General features: G+C 39.2%; 1 protein-coding gene across 2 annotated transcripts in view; it reads right to left on the bottom strand.

Annotated features, from left to right (window-relative positions):
- CRPPA (CDP-L-ribitol pyrophosphorylase A) overlaps positions 1-20,331 on the bottom strand; it is a 108,606-nt gene extending 88,275 nt beyond the window's left edge. The window contains exons 1-2 of one of the 2 annotated variants that reach the window (XM_088066112.1): positions 20,303-20,331; positions 12,615-12,894 (exon numbers count right to left, since the gene is read on the bottom strand). In XM_088066112.1, the coding sequence (XP_087922238.1) occupies positions 12,615-12,894; positions 20,303-20,319 (297 nt within the window). In that variant the 5' untranslated portion in view covers positions 20,320-20,331. Of the gene's footprint in view, positions 1-12,614; positions 12,895-19,849; positions 20,088-20,302 lie in introns of those variants that run through there. The other variant, XM_005518844.3, reaches the window with a different exon arrangement.
- Between the last annotated feature and the right edge of the window lie 1,354 nt (positions 20,332-21,685).

Genomic DNA, 21,685 nt, shown 5'->3' with positions numbered 1-21,685 from the left:
GCCACCTTGCCTTAGAAAAAATATATTTGGCTTGCATATATACACTGTAAACAGAAGTACATTAGAAATACATTTTCATAATTTCAAAGTCGGTAACTTCTTTGAAACTGTATGCTGGAGATGGTGGAGCTTGTCACACTTAGTAGGACAACTATATCCATCCTAGAACACCATTAAAGTCAGTTTTATAATTGTGAACTTGGAAAACCTACAAGCAATTTTATCTTGCTTTTCCATGAAAGCAAGGATTGCATTAGGACACTGGTGAACTACATAACAATAACAATCAATGTTAATTTAGACAAGCTAGGTATCTAACAGTTTACAAATATGTCCTGGAATGTTTTTTGTTGGGTGAAAGACTATTTATATTATATTTATATGTTTCCAAACACTACCATCTCATAAGGATTTCTGTCTAAATTAGGTCTGGCTATGAACCAGCAGAAGAAGCTCAGAATAACTATGATTAATTTCTTCTCATTTTATTCCATCAAACTGTTTCCACATGTTACTACAGGGAAAGAACTCTTTTATAGGGATCAAACTACTTTCCAGGAAGGGCATTCACATCTACATCTACAGTACAAAAAAAAAAAACCCAGAAATAAACACAGTATCTCTAATGCATGAAACGGGTAAAAAACTGTATTTCTGTTCAGACATTTGCATTCAAACTAATTGTATCTACAGTAATCAACATACTTCAGCCACACTCAATAATTACCATTAAGTTAGAAGAACAGTCTTTACTGAAAGATCTCTTATTTCAAATTTATCAAACAGAACCTTCAAGGCAAAATTCAAAAACTTAATTATAGGATTAAAATATTTCATATATTTAAGAGGATGTTCTTTTCAGATTTCTTCTATATCTAATAAAAGAAAGGCATATAACCATTTTTGAAAAATAAAGCAATTAGAGAATTACTTCTAATGCACATTTAAGGTATAGCATTAAAATACCATATCTTAACTTTATCTTCTTATGTTTCTTTTTTTTTTTTTGCTTTTAATGTTCTGTATTTTGTATCCAACTCTTTATCTAGGACTACTATAACCAAAATTCTTAATCTATGAGAAGTTTTATGATTCCAGTGCAGAGGTGGAAGATTTAGGGTATTTCCTTCTTCAATCTACAGAAATCCTAGCAAAACAACTCTATTTCAATGGACAAGATGGAGGCAGAAACAAAGTCATGACACAAACCATAAACCATCATGCCTATACAGAAGTGCAGTTGAAAACAACTATTCAGCTATGCGAGCAAAGTTTTCTAAACTTAGGTGTGAACACATGTTCAAGCCCAAACTAGCCAAGCTTCCAAACTGAACTAATACAAGCCTGCACATAGTCCTCAGAGTTCATAACCTCATTCTTCACCCAGAAACCACCTACCTTCTGGATAGCAAGGCAAGGTAGCAGCTTGGTTACATGGTTTCAACTCAAACCTGTCACCCTCTGCCCCTGTAACTCATTCTGTAAATGCTGCGTCCAAAAGACTCCCCAAACCAGCTGCACACTTCTCTTGAAGGACCAGATACAGCATGGAGTCAGTCAGGACTACAGGACAAGCAAGATGACTCAGTGAAGAGCAGCGCACCACAATAAAGGTAGAGATACTCTCATTAGCATGCAGAAACATAAATTTGAGTGCAGAGCATCACATACTTTCACCCACACTCACACCCAGACTCTCCCATGTAGCACAGACATAACTTACATGACTGTGCTGTGGTGGAGCCAGGATTCCTTCTACCCATTCCTTCTACTGACAAACAAGAACAATCTACAACCTGGGCTGTGCATCCATTAGAAACTAAGTCTGAAGAAAAAGGATTACCTTCTTTGTGCAAGGGCATCTTCTGCCCGAATATTCTTTAACAAAAAGAATAAACCCTAAATTCCCTTATTCTGAATTTTTTTTGGGGAAAAAAAACCCCCAAAATTCATAATCCTTATGGCTACGGCATGTTTGATTCTCATTAGTGAGCACTTGAATTTCTTTAACATAGGCAGTATCACCAGCCAATGCAATTTCAGCTATCTTGACACATTTCACTGGCAGCTTTTAATTGCCCAAGGACAGAACTGGTTAAAATGTTAAACAGGCCTACTCTTACACAGATATTAAACCTAATCAACAGCTAGACAAAAAGAAGGTTAATTAGAACACATGTAAGGAGTTTTGAACTCCAGGAAAAAAGGCTTGTATGCTAAACTTCACCTAATTTCCTTAAAAGTCTGTTTACCCAGCTGGCTGGAAGCAACAGTCAAACTCACTAAAACTGGGCACATGTTAATCTTAAACCAACACCAGGAAGGAAGAAGTTATAATTGTGTTTATTCCTAGCTGAAAGAGAGGGGATGTTAAATCAGAAATTTAATATACTCTTTGATCCAATGTTAATGAGCTGACACTATGTTGTACATTGAAATGACTTCAAAGACACAGGATGCCTTAAACAAATGTAATGTATATTTATGACACTGTTTAAGAAAAAGAAAACATTTCTTCTAATGAGGTCACCTTTATCAGAATATACTATCTGAGTAACTGGGGATAGCACATGTACATCAAGACATGTCAGAGCCCCAATTAGCAAGAACAAACTAAGAAAGATAACAGCAACTGTTGCTCAAAAATTAAGATGGCACATGTTCTTTTTTAGTTTACATAATTTCTGTTCTTTTGTATTTTAAGCATTTCCTTCTAGTATCTGTAAATATTGTTTCAGTCTTATCAACCATATGCTAAATTCTAAATGTTATTCTGTGGAACAAATAAGATTTCTCAGAGAAAATAGAAAATATTCCCCTCAAAAAGACAGAACAATAGGAATACATAAATGAAATATATAGAGATAGATAGATGTTTGCTTTTAAAGTAGAGGAAATAAGCTGAATGAGATGTATCACAGGTTGCAATTTTTCAACACACAGCACTGAAAACAAGCTCAAAAATGCACCACAAGAAGCAAAACCAAATACAAATGCACTAAGGGAAACAGAAGAGTGCAAACAATGAAACAACATTTATGTGAACATTTGATTTCATATTAAAATTCTATTTTTTAAAAAAAGCAAAGTAAGTCATGAGAATGCCATTTATGTTGTTCTTGTATCATGAATTACTGACTTAAATTTTTAAAACAATAAAGCATAAAATTGCAAAAGTTCACAGGATTAAACCAATATATACATTTTAATGTGTCATCCAAATTATATACAATTTCTTCTAGTGCATTCTTTATCTGTGCATTCCTTGTGAGAACTCAAGAATGGTCAAGAAAGTTAGTGTTTTCCATAGACACATAGCACAGTACATTACATAAAATATATTATTCATATATATTTATATATAATATATATTCTATTCTATTCTATTCTATTATTAGCCAAAAAAGTTCTTACCACCTTAGTCAACATATTAAACATTTTTTTTTGTCACAGTGCAACAACTGGAAATGTTTAACAACATGCTCTCATTTACCAAGGTTTTCTGTTTTTTTTTTTTCCTTCTAGATACATGTAAAAAAAATATTTTAAAGTTTGGCATAGAGTCTGTATAATGCTACTAAAGATCTATATTAAGTATATGATACATACCACACTTGGCATCCCTCACCTAAAGAGCAGCACTTGCTGGTGCAGAGTTTCAAGACTTTTTTACTACCTACTTATTCTTTTCAGTTGTCAGCAATAACTGTACATTATACACAATTACAGTGGATTCTATAACATGCAGAATTTGGTCTAAGCAATTCAAATATTTCAAAGGAAATCATATGGCCAGTAACCCACCATCAGTTTTCAATATTTTTTGAAGCATTTTAAGTCATACTTACAGCTTTACATTCTGGAATTCATTCAACAAAACTGACAATAAGACGAGCTACCAGCACTTTCTTGTTCTAACTCATGCTATACTGCAAACCTAGGTGGCAAAATTTAAACAAAACATCTGCTCTAAGAAATTAATGAAACACAAAAACAAAATAAATTTTGCCACTAAAATTAACAAGACTGTTTATTTTACTTTGACTGCATAGTATTACATTGAATTAACAAGTAATGAAGCCAAATTTACAGTCAGCAAGACATCTTTCATACCCCCAAAAATTTTCCATTGCAAAAAGCTATCAGTGAGCATGCACTCTGCCATAACGGATTTTGCATATTATAGTAAATCAATATAAGGATGAGTTAGCACTTGAATTCAGTGGAGCAGAAATCTTGATGCAACTGCCACAGGAGTTAAAATTGTTTTTAGGGGGTTTATACTTCAAGAAGAATATTTTACCTCCAGACAGCATACAGCAACAGATCATTACAAAATCAATATCATGATGTGAAGCCTACTGATCCACTGCATACCATTTAACACATGATTTGCATCATTTTATGAAGAAGAAAAAAAATCACAATGTTTTGTAGGAAGACTCTTGCACAATTTAATCAACCAAATGCAAAACTGAAATGTTTAATTAATAACTCCTTTCCCACGCATACAGTCCTGAGCAACCAAACCCCACAGGCACTACAGTTTGTGGTCACACAGTGCCCTAAGCAACTCTACACTTGCTTATCAAATGTCTTTGCCTCATGAACTTACTCAGCTGCTCCTCTCAGAACTGCCTATGCCTCTCCTTACAGGAAACCCTGGTCTCAAGTTTCTTTCCCTTGCAGTCCATTGAATTCAAAATTTCAAGTCACCTCTTTATACAGGCTTCATCTAACACTTTCTGTTATCAAGGGCCTTGTAAAATGGATCGTTTTACCTTACCATGTCAGTTTGGCTCAAATAGTGACTTTAATACATGTATGTGTGGATTTGATACCTCACAAATTCTCTCCTTCACACTCCAGGGCTCCTCAAAGCTGTTTTAGTTCTTTCTGTACTACAGGCCACTTACTTCTTGGAAATAGGAGGATAAGCACAGAACCAGTCCAGCAAACAATTACAGCATATGAAGCAGGCCAAATTGGCTTTCAGAAGCTTCACCTAACCTGCAGGGCTGGTGTTGTCCGTGCCACAACCACACAGATTACAAACTCAGTCAAAATACAGCAGGGAACATTTCTGCTTGAAAACTCTATCTTCCTTTTCAATGCAACATTTGGTGAAAAGGGGTAAAACTTACATGTCTAATGCTTAGTCAGAGAGGTATGGCCAAGAACCTCTTCCAGATCTTGCCATGTAGAAGTTGCTAGAATGATCCTAGGCCTTTATTCAGCTTCTCACACATGCTGGACAAGATTTCCCTTATTTTAAGGAACTACTGTTTAGACCTTTTATCTGCTACAGGAAGAAGAAATCTGAGTGCTAAATAGACTTATCTTTGCTAAAGGCTGCTTCATTTCCCAAACGTAATATTGTTTTCTCAGATAAGGCATATAGATTTTAACTAGCCTCAAGTAAACAGCAGTACCATATATGTAGTTTCTCTAAATTTAAAGGAGAACATTTTATAGACATTACATAAAAATGACCCCAACAACCACTTAAGTACAGGAAATTTTGTTCAGAATTTATTTTCAGAATAAACTAACCCTATTGATTAAAAAAAAAAAAAAGGAATGTAAAAAATAATGTGTGTAGACTTCCAGAAACTAAAAAGTGGTAGATTAAGCCACCTTTTAAAAATACTAGTTGTATTAGTACTAGGCTGATTCTGTTAGTACAACACACAAATGCTGCCAAGAAAACAGGGAGATTAAGTTTCTGTCTATGATTTATGTATTTCAGTTGGGTGAGTAGCATCCTTCATAATAAATGTGGTGAATCATCTAAAGTACTTAAATTGAGACTGGGAAATGACAGAGCTGTTTTTCCACTTACCATGCCCTCCCACCATCAAACATTACATCTTGTTAGGACTTAGACTACAAGTATTTACTAACAATGCATTAGTTCTCCATTCAACACAGAAAACAATTAACAACTTGGCTAAGAAGATTTTAATTTCTATGGGACCAAAAATGCCATAAGCTATGGAAACATCACTATGCTTTCGATAGTTATCCATTAAAAAGGAAAAATGCATTGTATAACTGTTTTTTGTACAACAGCAAAACCACACTTTACTTCTTCTCACATTCAGGGTTTCTGAGGCACCCCTGATCTTTACAATAATGTAGAATCATAAAATAGTTTGGGTTGCATGGAACCTTTAAGGGTCATGTAGTCCAACCCTGCTGCAATGAACACGGATGTCTTAAACTCTGAGTAAAATCAGGTTGTGCAGCCTTGCTCAATCAGACCTTGACTGTTTGAAGGGATGGGGCATCCATCATCTCTATGGGAAAACTCTTCCTGTGCTTCACCACCCGCACTGTAAAAAAAATACTTATCTCTATCTAGTCTGAATCTACTCTTTTTTTAGTTTAAAATCATTGCCACTTGTCCTATTTCAACAGACCCTGCTAGAAAGTTTGTCCCTATCTTTCATGTAAGACCCCTTCAATTACTGAGAGGTCACAAGAAGGTCCCTCTGGAGCTCTCTTGTCCAGGCTAATCAACCCTAACTCTCTCAGCCTTTCATCACAGATGTTCAGTACAACTGATCATTTCTGTGGCCCTCCGCTGGACCTGCTCCAATAGGTCCACATCTTTCTTTCATCCTCTCTGGGCTGAGGGCCCCAGTGCCAGATGCAGTACTCCAGGTGGGTTCTCACAAAAGTGGAGTAGAGGGGCATAAACATCTCTCTGGACTGCCGGCCACAGCTCTCCTGGCCCAGAACACAGCTGGCTTTCTGGCAGTAAGTGCATACGGTCAGCTCATGACCAGCTTTTCATACACAAGTACCCCAAGTCCTTTTCTGAAGTATCCTCTCAATCCTTTCATCCCCTAGCCTTAATTGATACAGGAGCTTGCACTTGGCCATGTTGAACCTGTGTTCACACAGGACCACAGCTTGAGCTCGTCCAGGTCCCTGTGCATGGCACCCACCCCTCAGGCATATCAACCACACCACTCACCTTGGTGCCATCTATATATTTGCTCAGGGTGCACCTGATCCCTATGTCTGCATCAGTGAGGAATTAAAGAGTATTGGTCCCAGCATGAACTCCTGAGGGACACCACTTGTCACCAATCTGCAGCTGGGTATTAAAGTTTTAACCATTACCCTCTCAATGCAGCCATCCCAACCAATTCCTACCCCACTGACCAGTCCACCCATCACATCCATCTTTCTCCAGTTTAGAGAGAAGGAGATTGTGGATGACTGTGTCAAAGGCCTTAGAGAAGACCAGAAAGGTAACATTAATAGCTCTTCCTTGTGCCACTGATGAAGTGACTCCATCATAGAAGGCCACTAGGTTGGTTGAGCAGGACTTGCCCTCGGTAAAGCCATAATAGTGCTCTCTAATCCCCTCCCTATCCTCTATGTAACTTAATAGGCTAAGAGCATGTAGGTCTTAAAATGTTATTTTGTTCCCAAATTGATGAGTAACACCCTTACAATTCATTAATAATTATTTTTACGTTTACATTAATCACTCTCCTAAAGTACAAAACTTATTCCATTCATGTTAAGATGGTAATAGTAATATGCCATCACTTCTCGATTCTGTTTCTGCACAGGGGTCTGACAGGACAGTGAGAGCCCTACAAAGCACCAAGCATACAATGAAAGCAAAACTTCTGAGAATACAGGCAGAGGATAACTTCAGATGACCCAGTGTATAAATATGAATCAAAAACAGTCTCGTCACTGATGCAGCCTTTGCAGATGGCTAAAATCAGTCTTTGAATATAACAAAGAGGACAAAGACCATGTGTAAAATATTCTATATATGGCAAAACCATAGGAGATAAGAAAACAAAAAGATAATTGTTCCAAGAGAAAAAATGCAAAGAAAGGTCAGAGGGGGCAGAACCACTCCAGCATTCTGTCCTCATTCAAGTACACCACACCAGATCATCTTATTTATCCACTCAAGTCTCCCTTTACTGTCAGTGAACAAAAAGAGGTGGTTTGTGGTTTGCCACCCACCAAGTTTTGCTAATGTAACTCAGCAAGCATAGATAGCAAAATAAGTGGGTGAAAGAACAGGATCCACAGGGGTCCATGCCTTCTGCTCCAGCCTTCCACTACAGTACAAGCAATAATGGCAGCATGAGAGGAACAGACTGAGCACAACACATAGTGTTTTCCATCTGGGGTTATTATTTTGACTGACTGCCTCTGTGACTAGGAGTCCAAGAGACTGTAGCACTGTACAGCTGTATTGGCATGTAAGCTTTGTTCAGGTCCTTGCTAAAGCTCAGAATAAAGTAATGATGTTAGACAGTTTTCAGAAACCAACTTTTAAGAATGCCATTTTGACTTAGTCCTTTCAACATAACATACTGTACTTTCAAATCTAGTTTATGTTAACTAGAGAAAAAAAAAGTCTTTGGATGTGTCTTCTTTTTGTAAACTTTCAATAGCAGAACTGACAAGTTCCCTCCCACCTTCCTGATTTCTTTTTCATGTAAGCATTTTTTATTTTAGTTATGTTGTTTAAAATGCAATGTTGGCAATGATATATTGCTAGAGGCTTTGGACTGATGCCTCTTGAAGCTTCCACATTTCCCAATTTTTACTAGCTGTAAAGAATTTGTTTCTAGAAACATATAATTTTAATTGCAAAATTACCCCAAAAACATAAATGGAATTTAATTGGTTACAAAGTAATATTTTGACATAATCAAGGAGTTGTTTGGGGGATTTAAGGTATAATTTATTAGTTCTGGTAAAGGTACACGTTTTTATTCCCACAGGCAAATAACAAACTGATTAGTAAGTGTAATAAAGCAGTTTATTTGTCTGACAATTGGCAGCTAGAAGTGAAATAACTTATTTGATCAATTGCCATTTTAAAGAACATTAAAGCATCTCATAATTATGTTATCTATATGGTATGCAGACATATAACAATACAGCATTACCCCTACTATCACAAGTAATTTAATATAATGTTTCTGCTAGGTTTTGTACCTTTCTACATAATGCAAGAGGAAGTAAATACCTTTTGTACTGAAAGATTGAAGAACTGACATCCTTTTAGATATGCAAATAATTTGACCATAGGAAGAACTAAACATCATAGCTGCTCTCGATCAATTTTTTTCTGATATTCAAAACCATGCATACCAGTTTTGAGAAAGTCATAGCTTTCCATTTAGTTCTTCAGAATTCTGTAGTTCTCTGGAAACAGCCACCTGTCTCTTGGTAGTTTTCCAATTTATTACATAAAACAAAATTCTTCTCATGTTCCTTAATTCAATTACTTTGTCAGGTAATTTCAATAGCACCAAGCTCTTAAAGACTTAGAGCACACATCTCTCTGATGGTCCAGACTTGATGAAGTCAGTGCATCTCAGCCAATGAAGAGAGCCACCACAGAGCAAATGATCACTACACACATTTCAGACAAATGTTATGCAATGGAATAGACTATTATACATGTATACAATCAACTTTTTGAGATCAAATGACACTTCAGTAATCCAGGTTATGAAATATTTACCCGTCAGAAGTTCAGGTGAACTAAAATACACTGACTTGAGAAGGTCCACAGAGATTGCCTTGGTTCCCCCTAGTTTTTTACTTTAAATACCTTACATCCAATTAAAAAGAAAATCAGGAGAAAAATATTATACTAAAATCACAAAACTTTCAAGAAAAAGTGAACAAGTTAAATTCAAACGAGATATGATATACCTTAACGTGCAAAGACAACACAAGCACATTCAGAAAAGTTATTCCCATTTCAACCCAAAACCAGTACAGTTAACTCTATTTTTCTACCACTCTCAAAGAAGCACATTTGAAACTGATTTACAAAGAGGATTTATTTTAAAGTCTTTAGCAGAGAATCAATTCTGAAGTGTTATTTTGTGTTATATGAGAAATAATTTTAACAAGTTTTTGACCTTACAGAAGTTAAGTTTCAATACCTGGAAACCTATGTTCTAGATCACTGAGAACTATTGTGCAGAGTTTCTATTTTATTGCCATTTCTTATTATGCCTATCTACAAAACTACAGGCCTACTAAGAAGAGGTACAAAATATTAAGATTTGCAACATAATGTTCTGAGAAACTTGACATAATTTGATTTTCATAATAAATATTTTAACAAGCTATTTATTCCCCTTCTACACTATGAAGATGTAGGAGCACTGGGGAAACACCACGGTTCATTCTTCAGACTCATTGTTCCACTGTCAAAGTTGTGAACCACCTGTCAATTATCTTCTACCACTTTTTCTGGAAAACAGTGGTATATTTTCCTAGTTTTCTAGTACCCAAACAATCTGCTATCACTAATGATAGCAAATAAACCATGTTCTTGAAGCAGGGAAGCATTATGAATATTATTCATGGAGAATTCAAGAACAAATTAAAGATAACACATTTTGCAAACAAGACTGTGGCTAAGTCATGATTTCGTATATCTCTGACTTAGGCAGTTCATCTATCAGTTCCTCTTACTGCCAGTCCATGCCTCTTCTATCCTTCTACTTGCATAACACAACTTCCACCAACTCTTCCCCTTCATATATGTCATGGGGTGACTTTACCTTTAAGGTGGTTTTGGGAGCTAAGGAAGTTGAAGTTGCTGGTGACTGATGGGAATCTTCTCTCCTGACCAATTATCGGTCATTACTGGGAATTGACAGCAGTTTTGACCATTGAAAAGTGGGATCAACTTGTGAACCCTACCTTAAGGTGTAAAGCCAGAGCTCTCTTGCTCTCTTTGTTTCCTGGCTGTGAAAGATAACAGAGCTCCAGCTGGCCTCCCGTTCCCTGCCCGGCCATGCGGCCCGGGCGGGGGCTGGGCTGGGCCTGCCGCAGCTCCCGGCCGGGAGATGGGGCCTGCGGGGCTTGCCCCGGGCTCTGGCCGGGCCAGGCCGGTTCCTGGCTAAGCTGCAGGTTTTGCCGTGACGGAATTCACCAGAGACTGCCGAGTAAAGAAAGGAAAAAGCTCTTGACCCGCGGCAAGCTGAAACAGCGACCACACTCTCCAGAGCAGCCATGAGGAATCTTCTATCGCAGACAGCTCCAGCTCCTACACCGGCAGAAGTCACAGAACCATCTACAAAAGCCTGGGCAAGATTTAACCCTTTTCATTACCCAGATGAGACTTGCAGGTTAATCCTTTTATCCAGAGAGAGAAAAAGAGAGTAATCAACATGTAAAGAGACTTTATAAAACTATCAGAGACCGTAAAGAAAAGAATTAAGTTTCAGAAAAGGTACAGAATAAGGAGATGCTTTATGAGCTGAAATACCTTTCTGTTGAGGCTATGGAAATGGACAACAAGGTCTTGAAAAAACTCCTTTAATTCATGACAGTATATAGGGAGGAATAGAGTGTTCAAAGTGTAAATTTTGAGTAAAAAGTAGAGTGATTGTGATACAGTGAAGTGCTGGAATAGAGTGAAGCGAAGATTTGAAGCCTTGGGGGGGCACTGAGAAAACTGTTTTCTAGTGAAGTTCACAGAGACAGATGAAGAAGACTTTTGCCTTTGAATAACTCATCCTTAAAATGACATCCCTAAACTCATGGCCCATACACACCTCAGAGTGATGTGAAATGGGAGGAGTGGGCTCTGATAACAGCATTTCCGGGCAGCTGACATCAGGGCAATAGAAAACTATAGCAGAAATAGTTTTCTTGTGAGAAACTCCATAGATTAGCAGAAAGAGACTTCTGTTTCTCTACAAAGACTGATGAAAAGACTCTAGCAAGAATTGGGACTGTTTTAAACACCAAAGTTCCAAAGTTTTTGTCTCTGTTGTCATGTGAACAAGGGAATGGTGAGTAGTAGGGGATAAAAAGGGTTTTCTAGAAGTTTACTCTGGTGTTCTTATTCTTGTAGTTTATTAATAAACTTTCTTTATTCCTTTTAAGTTTTAAGCCTGTTTTGCTCTTGTTCTAATCCATATCTCACAGCAAAAAATAAATAATCTTTTTTAGTTACTGGTTTAAAACCACGACAATATACCACTTACTTTCTCAGAAATCCTTTTGGTTTCTGTGATCAGTCATCAGATGCAGTGTTAAAACAGGAGACTATCCAACCTACAGCTGAAGGCTTCCCCCTACCCTGTTTCCCAGCAGTTTGCAATGCTTGCAGTTTCTAGAACAATTTAGTATTAATACAGATACAGCTCCTTTGCTGCTTATTCAGGATTTGCATATAAGTTTGAGATGAAAGCACAAAGTCTGCAAGTCAACCAATGCAGTACACACACTCTTTGGCTATTATTAGTAATCACTAACAGAACTGCTCTAGCATTAAGTGATAATTCTGCATGGTAATAAAAGGTAAACTATCATTACATAACCTACCTTTCAACTAACAAATTACTGATTGCTTCAATCTCTTACTGACAGTCTCTATGGAAACAATTATTCTCTTAGAAAATAATACCTGCAGCATTTAAAAATGTCGACCTCCCCCACCTGACGTCTCTGCATAATAGGGAATCTGGATCTGTTCTACTTAAAAAAAACCTCATCACACATTAATAAAATTGTTAGAAAATTCCAATTTATCAATCACTATTTTAAGCTGTACCGTATAAAGAGTTACATTGCTGTATAGTACATACCCCATGTTCTTTAGCAGCCATAACCACTTTTGAAACAATATCTTCTTCAACAAAAGGCCTCACAGCGTCATGGATAATCACTACTTCTGGCTTCTGGAGCAAATGGCAGGAAAATTCATCCTCTGCAAATACTTTCAGTCCATTGAATATTGACCGGTGACGAGTTATTCCACCTTTTACTACTGTAACTCTTTTGTGGCCATATTTTTCAATGATAGTCTTCATTGTTTCAATATTTTCAGGAGAGACCACCACAATAATGTCAGATATCCAATTTATCCTAGAAAAATCAGTACAAAACCAAAGAAAGTAGACATGAATGACTAAATAAAAGTGGAGATACATGAAAAAGAGAAATTCATAACAAAAATTCAAGATGGCTAAATAAAGCACCTCTCAATAAACTCAAGTCCGTGTTTTTGTACTCTGCTCCTTAAGGGAGGGCTATAACAGAATATTTAGACCAATAACACTGGAGTTTTTGGAAGGGACTTGCTTCCAACAACCACTTTGCAGAAGGGCACATTCTGATAACTCTTCAAAAGCCTTGAAAACATTTCTTATTCCAGCATTATTCCTAACTTCAAACAGAACTTCTAAATCAAACTGTGACAGTTTGCTAATCAGTTTCTAATAAATTGGTAAGTCCTGTGGCCTGGAATACTCCATGTTCCAGTGAAGCACACAGTGTACAAGGGAATAAGACAATCAAGAAAAAGTCTGAAACAAAGATCACTATCAAGACAGGCATGAGCAGTAATTGACAGAATGGTAATGAATGAAAACTGTAACACTTTAATATTGACAGGAAACATTATACCTGTAATTAAAAAAATATATACATATTTACAAACACAAAGGTTTCTGCTGTAGGAAGCTAAAAAATGTAAAAACATAGCTGTGCTAGTAAAGAATACCATATCAAAAATACACTTTTAGAGATCTCCAAGATTTTACTGTTGGTATCAGTCTAGCTCTAGAACTGATGGGTTGTGCGGGGGAAAGTGAATGACCCACAGACGAGAAGAATTAAAACCTATCACAACTGAAGCTAGGTTGAAATCATACTTCTGTCAAAGTATCTAAGAATACAAATTCTAGTCATATGTGGCATACTGTACTTCAAAACAACAGAAACACCATAATTCAAATCCATTGTAGTGTCCTATTTTCTACATGCCTATGTAGAGAACATTAAAAAAATAATTGTGTTCCCTTTCTGGGTCTCCATAGATGTCAGAAGAGCGTTTTAGCATGCCAGACAAGGAACTCATCAGATGAGCAATGATTAAAAAAAAACTACTATGTTAAAATTACCCATGTGTAGCTTATACATCCAACTAGGGAGAAAGAGAGACATGTATGATACACTGTCTCAACTAAAACTAGTAAAGCTGCTGAAACTAATATCTCAGACAGAAGATGAGCAAAGGTACTAAGAACTAAATATATCCAGTTTGAAAATAAAAGTACAAAATTTACAGTTCAGAAATACACAGGCTCAAGATACTGATTTTCTGCAATGACACATTAGAAGGTATTGCCTGGAAACTTCTTACTTCAAAAGCAAATTAATCTGTGTCACAAACTAGAACTACGTGAAATATCAGAGCATCTTCCACTTTATGTATGGGGGTCATGGGGGGGGGGTGTAATTAATAATAATATATGGAAAACTATTTCAAAGAATTGGAAAACAACTATTTAAAATAAAGTGCTATTAGCATTCTTCAAAAGAAAAGTATTTGTCCTTATGCTCATTTTACTATTAGCAAAGGAGGAAAACACAGCCAAACCAACATATCCTCAGCATTCTTTTAATATTGAAGTTGCTCAAATGTAAAATCTGAAGTCATGTGGTTTCAAGTTTTATTTCAACTTGTCACTCACTAAATGCTGAGAGTCAGTCATTTAAGAAAGCAAAATTCAGGAAGAGCTATTTCACACTAAATGATAACAAGAGCTCTGCATTTCAATTTGCAGAAAGACTGTAGCCTTACACAGTACCCAGAAACTGGACAGTCTGCACAGTCACTGTGACTGTGTAAGAAGAGCACTGACATTGCCATTTCTGGAGTCAAATGAAACAGATTATGAGGCAACTGGGTAGTACACAGCATCTTCTGAGAAGCAGGGAAGAGAACACAAGTACTGGCCAGCCTGTGATAAATCTCTGCACAGAGGGGGTGGAATGGCTCAAGGCCTCCAGTGGTACAATACACCAAAAAGTGACAGGATGCGGTCACAGCTCCACCCTGTGTCTGCATAAACACATTTGTAAACTTGAGTGTGTCCTCCTTAAACTCATTCTGGACCCACATTCTATAATTAGAGCTGGCATTTAGGGATGTAACATATCCATAAGAGCATAAAGGTATTGTCTAGATTACACACAGAACAGCTTAGGTTTTGTCCCACTAAAACTCATGAAAAGTACTAATCCAGTAAAGTGTGCTACAGATTTTAATGAATGAAAGCTGTGCACCACGAAAATTCGCTAGCTCTTCTGAAGATCTGATTATGGAAATGTTGCAAAGTGCTTTAAAGAAGTAGAATGATATCAGTATACACCCAACCTGGTAGTAAATTAATCTTTTTTCCCCTCCTTCAACTTCCTTCAGAAAGGATTTCCCACATCCTTTCCTTCAGAAAGATGTCATACTAAAATAATGAAATAAAATAATAAAATAAAGTAATCTACTCAGGACATGCTCAAATCCAGTTTTAAAACACCATTTCAAACACCATTTCAATTTTGTAACTGTAATATTGGATCAACCTTCAGAAAGAATCAGCACGATGCATGAAAAAGATCACAGTGCTGAACCGCAATGTGCTTTAACAGCACAAAACTCTAGTGCTTCCATACAACACAGGCTGAGGTTCTAAAGTGGAAAATCAAGTCTGACTCAATGAAATAAAAAGACAAGCCCAGTTACAATCACTTTACAACTGCCTTGGGAGGAGCCCAATACTAGCAGAAAGCAAACAATGAGGCAGAAAAGGACTATATGTTTGTTTCCTGTAGCTATACTTTTCGTCATCACCTACATATAGACTTACTGCCTAGTAAAAATAGTATTGTTCCAGTAAATTTCAGAAGTACAAACACTTTTACTAGCTGAGCAAGAACTGAAAGTAGGCGAGCTCATTAACTCAGCAACAGATTAAGCTTTCTTCAAAACACAGGCTGCAGAGGAAATGAAACAAACCCACTTTGAAACTGTATCACCTAAATGGCATGCTGAGGTACAAATGTGACCCAGATTTAACCCTCTACCAGTTCATTCACATAGAATCCAGTGCTGAAATATGATATAAGGCTTAATCAATCTCTTGCAACTCTCACTCTGCCAGTAAAAAACCCTATTCAATATAACCTACTGAGACCAGCAAAACAAGGCCAGAACCAGGCAGTCACTGCTGAGATGGCTTTAGCAGTTTTAGACAGGATCTTTCACTGTCACAGAAACTTTCAGAGGTGCAAGATAAATCATTATATTACTTTTGCTAACATTATGAAAAACCAAATGAGAAAAAGAGGCAACAAGGACAAAATCCAGTTGCAGAATGCAAGCATAACTTTTTGCTCCATAAAAGCATTGTTATTAATTGATAATGATATATATATTATATATATATAATGTTATTAATTGATATATGTAAAAATATATTAATATATATAATATATATAATTAATATATATAATTAATATATATAATAATTAATATATATAATATGTAAAAATATATTAATAAAAATTATGTCTTACAGTACAAAAATGGAAAAAGGAAGCTTTTATGGTATATTAAGAAAGTTTGGAGGATCTCATTTACAGAAACCATTCAATGTTTTCCAGAAATAAAATGCTCCTTATGAGTCAGACATGATAAAAAAGATACCTCCATAAAATTTGCTGTAAGTATATTTTGCTCATAAACTATTAAAGCAAACAAAAAAAAATTAAAAAAAAAATTAAAAAAAGCTAATGACTATTGGACAAAAAGAAGTATCAGAGTTGATCCATTTAACAAAACTGTAACTTTGTGACTTATAAAGCCAGTGAATATGCATCAGTCAATGGAGAAAAATATTTGGCAAATAACTGTGCAAGACACGTCCAAAGAGGTGCTCCTTTGGGAGCTTCCCCAGGGAATTTTAAGAGACCTCCCCCTGTTTAGAGATACTACAATAAAGAAAACAAAGCTGTCTGAAGCCATTATGGAAAATTTTAATCCTGCCAGTGAAGATATAAACTCTGCTTTCCTCTTTTATAACTACTCATGGTACTTGCAACAACTGGTGAAATATGAGCACAGCAAGAATACCAGCAGCATATTTGTTCCACAACGATTTTAAAATCAGTCTTTACCTTAGTTTGTTCTCCTCTCTACAGATTTAGTAAAATATGCATGCACATGTGCATACAGAACTAAGATTCTTCCCTGTCTCAGAAAAAGAATTGAAAAGGTTCTATTCTAACATGCATGCACAGAAAAAAAAAATAAAATGACAGAAAAACTCTGCTAGTTGTTACAGAAGCAAAAACAAGGAATGCCATTCTAAGTCAGTTGAAGTTGTTGCAAAAGCCTTACATAGTTCAACAAAAGCAGGAACAAATCCAATGGGAAAAAGAGACATTTAAGTTTTCTAACACACTTTAATTTTAGCCTGAAGGTAGGGCCTGACCTTCCTATCAGTGCCACTGCATTGGCAATTAAAACCAGCGATTTCTCCTTACCCTAGTTTTGTTCATCTCTTCTTCCTCAGGGTATCATCTGTGATTATTGCTGGCAGGCCAGTGTTCTACATGCTATTATCCTATACAACAGGATGCAATGCTTATTCATTCAAGTCTGTTCTTGTCTCATCTGCTGGTTTTTCCACATTGATATTTAAGAGTCTCACTACTTTCAGCTGAACAGCATAAAAATCTTTTGCTACTGATCTTTGTAAAGCACATGCAGAGCAGCTGCACATCCTTGAATTGCTCACGTATTTGTCTGTACACTGCTACCTCTTTTCTAGAGTTAGAAAAGTTCCAAAATAGCCATGCCAGTCAAGATGTCCAGTTCAACAGAAGTTATTACAGCCTAATGATTCAATGACCCATTCAATTATATTAGCTAAATAATACGAGAGGATAGTATCAAGCTGCACACAAAATCGGCCATTTATGGGTAGATTGCATGATAAACTGCAGTTCCTCAATATTACATGCTTGTGCCTGCATACGCACAAGGTACATACTTTGCAGTTTCAGAGCCAGAAGTAAACGTGTTGAGATGAAAATGAAAGCCATCCCAAGCTTTGGAGTCTGTTCCCAGCTCCTCATACACATCTATACCAATCAACACTCCAATTCAGCAGAGGTGGCAGGAAGTTCTGCTTGACAGAGCACTGGCAGAGGTTATTGCGCTCCAAAGCGAATGCACCAAGTTGTTACTCTCACAATCAATTTGGGTGAAGTGTACAACTCAAAATCAACCTAATTTTCTGCAGCTTTAGGACAAATATAATACTGTTGCTTAAAGTATGGCTATTTTTTCAATGCTTACTGGCAGTAAAAATAAAGATTAATATTTTATTTTTTTTTAGATGCATAACATTTCCTTCCCAAACCTCACTCTGTTCTCTTTTCCAGGTCTCCAATATTTTCCAGGTCTGAGTGAGGATATAATTATTCTCTGTAGATTCCCAAGACATTTTGGCAGAAATTACAGCTGTGGCAAGCTTTGGATTGGATGCTTTGCTTACTGATGTGCTTAGCTTTGCAACTGGCTGCTTTAATGAAATGGCTGAATTAATGAAAATTAAATAAAGAAAACAAGCAGTATTTATTTCATAAAGTAACAAGTGACCTGAGGGAAGCCTCTCTGGGTGGGAATGGAAAAAGAGTCACAGTTTTGAAGTTGTACAGATTTCCATGTGTTAAGAACTTTAGGAGATTCTGGCAATTTTATTTCTTTCACCAATCTCCACTCCTCCCCATTTATTCTCTCTAAAAATCTAAAGGTTACTGAAACACATCCAGAATTCCCTTGACACTCTGTTCCTACCTGGGGTGTTACAAGTGGCACTAGAAGCAAGACTTACATTATGTTAACATTTGACAGTAATATATTAACTGTCAGTCACAGTTGAGCTAGAACTCAACAGCCTTATGGAAAGGAAAAGCCTGGCTTCTAAGAAATCCCATTACTTTAATCCTTTGCTCCAACATAGAATCATAGAATGTTAAGGGTTAGAAGGCACCCTAAAGATCATTTAGCCCCAACCTCCTGCCATGGGCAGGGACACTTCCCACAAGACCAGATTGTTCAAGGCCTTGTCCAACCTGGCCTTGAATGCTACCTGGGCCCTTGGGCTGGGGCATCCACAACCTCCCTGGGAAACCGGTTCCAGTTCCTCACCACCAGTAAAGAATTTCTTCCTAATACCTAACCTAAATGTCCCAACTTTCAATTTGTACCCATTTCTCGTTGTGGTATCACTACAACATAAATGTGGGAAAGTGACATGTGCACCTTTACACTACATAAACCATCAGCTTCTAGTCCAGCAACTATAACTTAAACATTTTTCCTTCAAATTTCCTGCTGATGCAAGGTGTTTTACCACGGGCAAGAGTGGAGCATAATGCAATGCTGTACATCAGTGAGTTCACTCATCCTATTATGAGGAGTGGATCACTTTTCAAAGCCTTTGGTCATTATAAAGACCATCTCCAATGGCAATGGCAGAACAGCTCTCTTTTCAGGGCTGATGAGTAGTCCTGTGACTGTCTCCAATAGCTGCGGTGGGCTCATAGCTCACCAAAGCAGCCACTGCAGCTACACAAACCCTCGAGCTTCGAGGCTGAGGGGACTCGAACAGATGCTCTCCAGTAGCCAAGGAATACGGCACAGCCTTGAAGCATGGACGGGGCTAGGGAAGGAGGGCGGAGAGCCAGCCGAGATGGCGGCACTAGAACCAGGCTGGGCTGGGGGAAGTGCCCAACTCCCGCCCGGAACTTCTTCCCAGGTGAGGGGGCCCATGAGACACACCTCATTCCCTTCCAGGTTTGACCGGGCGGGGAGGGACGGAGAGACACCGCAATGCAAACTAGACCCGCCCTAGTGCCCAGGGCCTGAGGCGAGGGCAGCGGGGGCTGCCTGTGGCTCTCCAGGGCCCGGCGAGGGCCGGCAGGAGCCCGTGGGGCGCGGTCGGGAGCCGAGCGGCGCCAGGCTCGTTACCTCTCCATGGCCCACACCGCGTAGCTGACGAGAGGCCTCCCCTGCACGGCGCAGAACTGCTTGGGGGTGGCACCGCCCAGGCGCTCCCCGCTCCCGCCCGCCGGCAGCACGGCCGACACAGACACTCCGCCGGGCGCGACGCCGCTGCTGCGGGGCTCCATCTGCGCCAGGCCCGGCGGCGGCTCCGCTCCGCGCCCCCCGCGGCAGGAACAGCGCAACCGCCCGCCCGCCTGTTTTATTCGCCCACGACGTCCGCGATCCAAAGAATCCAGCGCCCGCCCGCTCGCCTGCCCCCGGCGCGCACCGGGCCCTACCGCTCTCCCCCCCCCCGCGCTACGCGAGCCCCCGCAGAAGCTTCCCCGGGCCCCGGCGGCCCTGCGGGAATGCCCGGACCGCGGCAGGGAGCGCCCGGGGCAGCGCGGCACGGCGGGAACGGGCATACAGCAGCATTACCCGGGCACGACCGCCATGGGCCCTTTAAATGCCCGGCACGCGGGTGGCTCGGGGCGGGCGGGGCGGGGCCGCGCTGAGGGGCGGGCGAGGCGCGTCCCGCCCTGTCTCCCCGGGAGCGGGGGAGCCGCGGAACGGGAGCGGGGATTCTGTCCCAGTAAGAAAATAAGCACAGCTCGAGTGGCGCCGGGGGAAGAGCAGCTCGAACCGTGGGCCCTGCGTCTTCGTGAGAGCCCAAGAGTCTGGCTGAGTCTGGCTGGGGACACCTGCTGAAATGTGGTGATTGTTTCTCTTCATCCTAGGAGGGGGAGATTGGAATAGGATCGTACTGGAATTGTTAAGGTTGGAAGACTTCTTAAGTAATTGAGTCCAATCGTTAACCCAGCATGGCCGTATTCACTGTTAAACTACATTTCCTAAATGCTACATCCATACACCTTTGGAACACTTCCAGGGATCACGACTCCACTACTTACCTGGGCATCCTGTTTAATGTCAGCCCTTTCAGTGAAGAAATTTTTCCTAATATCCGACATAAACCTCCCCTAGTGCAACTTGAGGCTATTTTCTTTTCTGTTCCTTGCTACCTGGGAGAAGAGGCCGATTCCCACCTGACTCCAGCCTCCTTTGGTCAGTGTAGAGTGATGTCTCCCCTGAGCCTCCTTTTCTCCAGGCTAAGCAGCCTCAGCTCCCTCAGCCGCTCCTCACAGGACTTCAAACCCTTCCTCAGTCTGTTACTTCTCTCTCCAGCACCTCAATGTCTTTTTTGAAGTGAGGGGTCCAAAACAAGGCACAGCACTCTAGATGTGGCCTCACCAGTGCCAAGTGTAGCAAGACTACCACTCTTCTGGTCCTGCTGGCTACCCTATTTCTGGTATAAGCCAACATACCATTTGCCTTCTTGGGCACCTGGCTCATGTTCACTATGAACCAGCACCCACAGGTAAAACTCAATGGTAGTCGACTCACTGTGAGGGTCTGGAGGCACAGTCTGGTGATCACCTGTCAAGACCTTAGTGAGGTGGCAGGTGCCAGGACAAGCCAGGAAGTTGAGCCAGTGGGTGCGGGTCAAGATCAGGGAGGAATCAGACCAGGTACAGACATAGGAGACCAACAGTAAAGAATGCTTAAAATTAGCTCCCAAAGCAAAACAAGGAAAGGAGGGTTGAGAAGAGAGTTGATTCTAGCTTTTTCATAACAGCTCTTACCAGTGGAAGAGCTGTATTTGTACTTGACAAGTTAGACTCCTTAACTCAGTTATCCAAGATTGAAGGTGGGTGCACTCAGGGCCCTGGCCCTTGCCTCTTTGACATTATGTTTAGGAAAAATTCAGTGTCTTATATGCAGGCTATCCTAAAATTGTCACACTGTATTAGGAACCGTGAA

This window comes from Pseudopodoces humilis, chromosome 1 (assembly GCF_049639895.1).
Source record: "Pseudopodoces humilis isolate 2021_Gansu_Grassland_sample_001 chromosome 1, ASM4963989v1, whole genome shotgun sequence".
Classification (NCBI taxonomy): domain Eukaryota; kingdom Metazoa; phylum Chordata; class Aves; order Passeriformes; family Paridae; genus Pseudopodoces; species Pseudopodoces humilis.
This window is presented reverse-complemented; position numbering and strand designations above follow the sequence as displayed.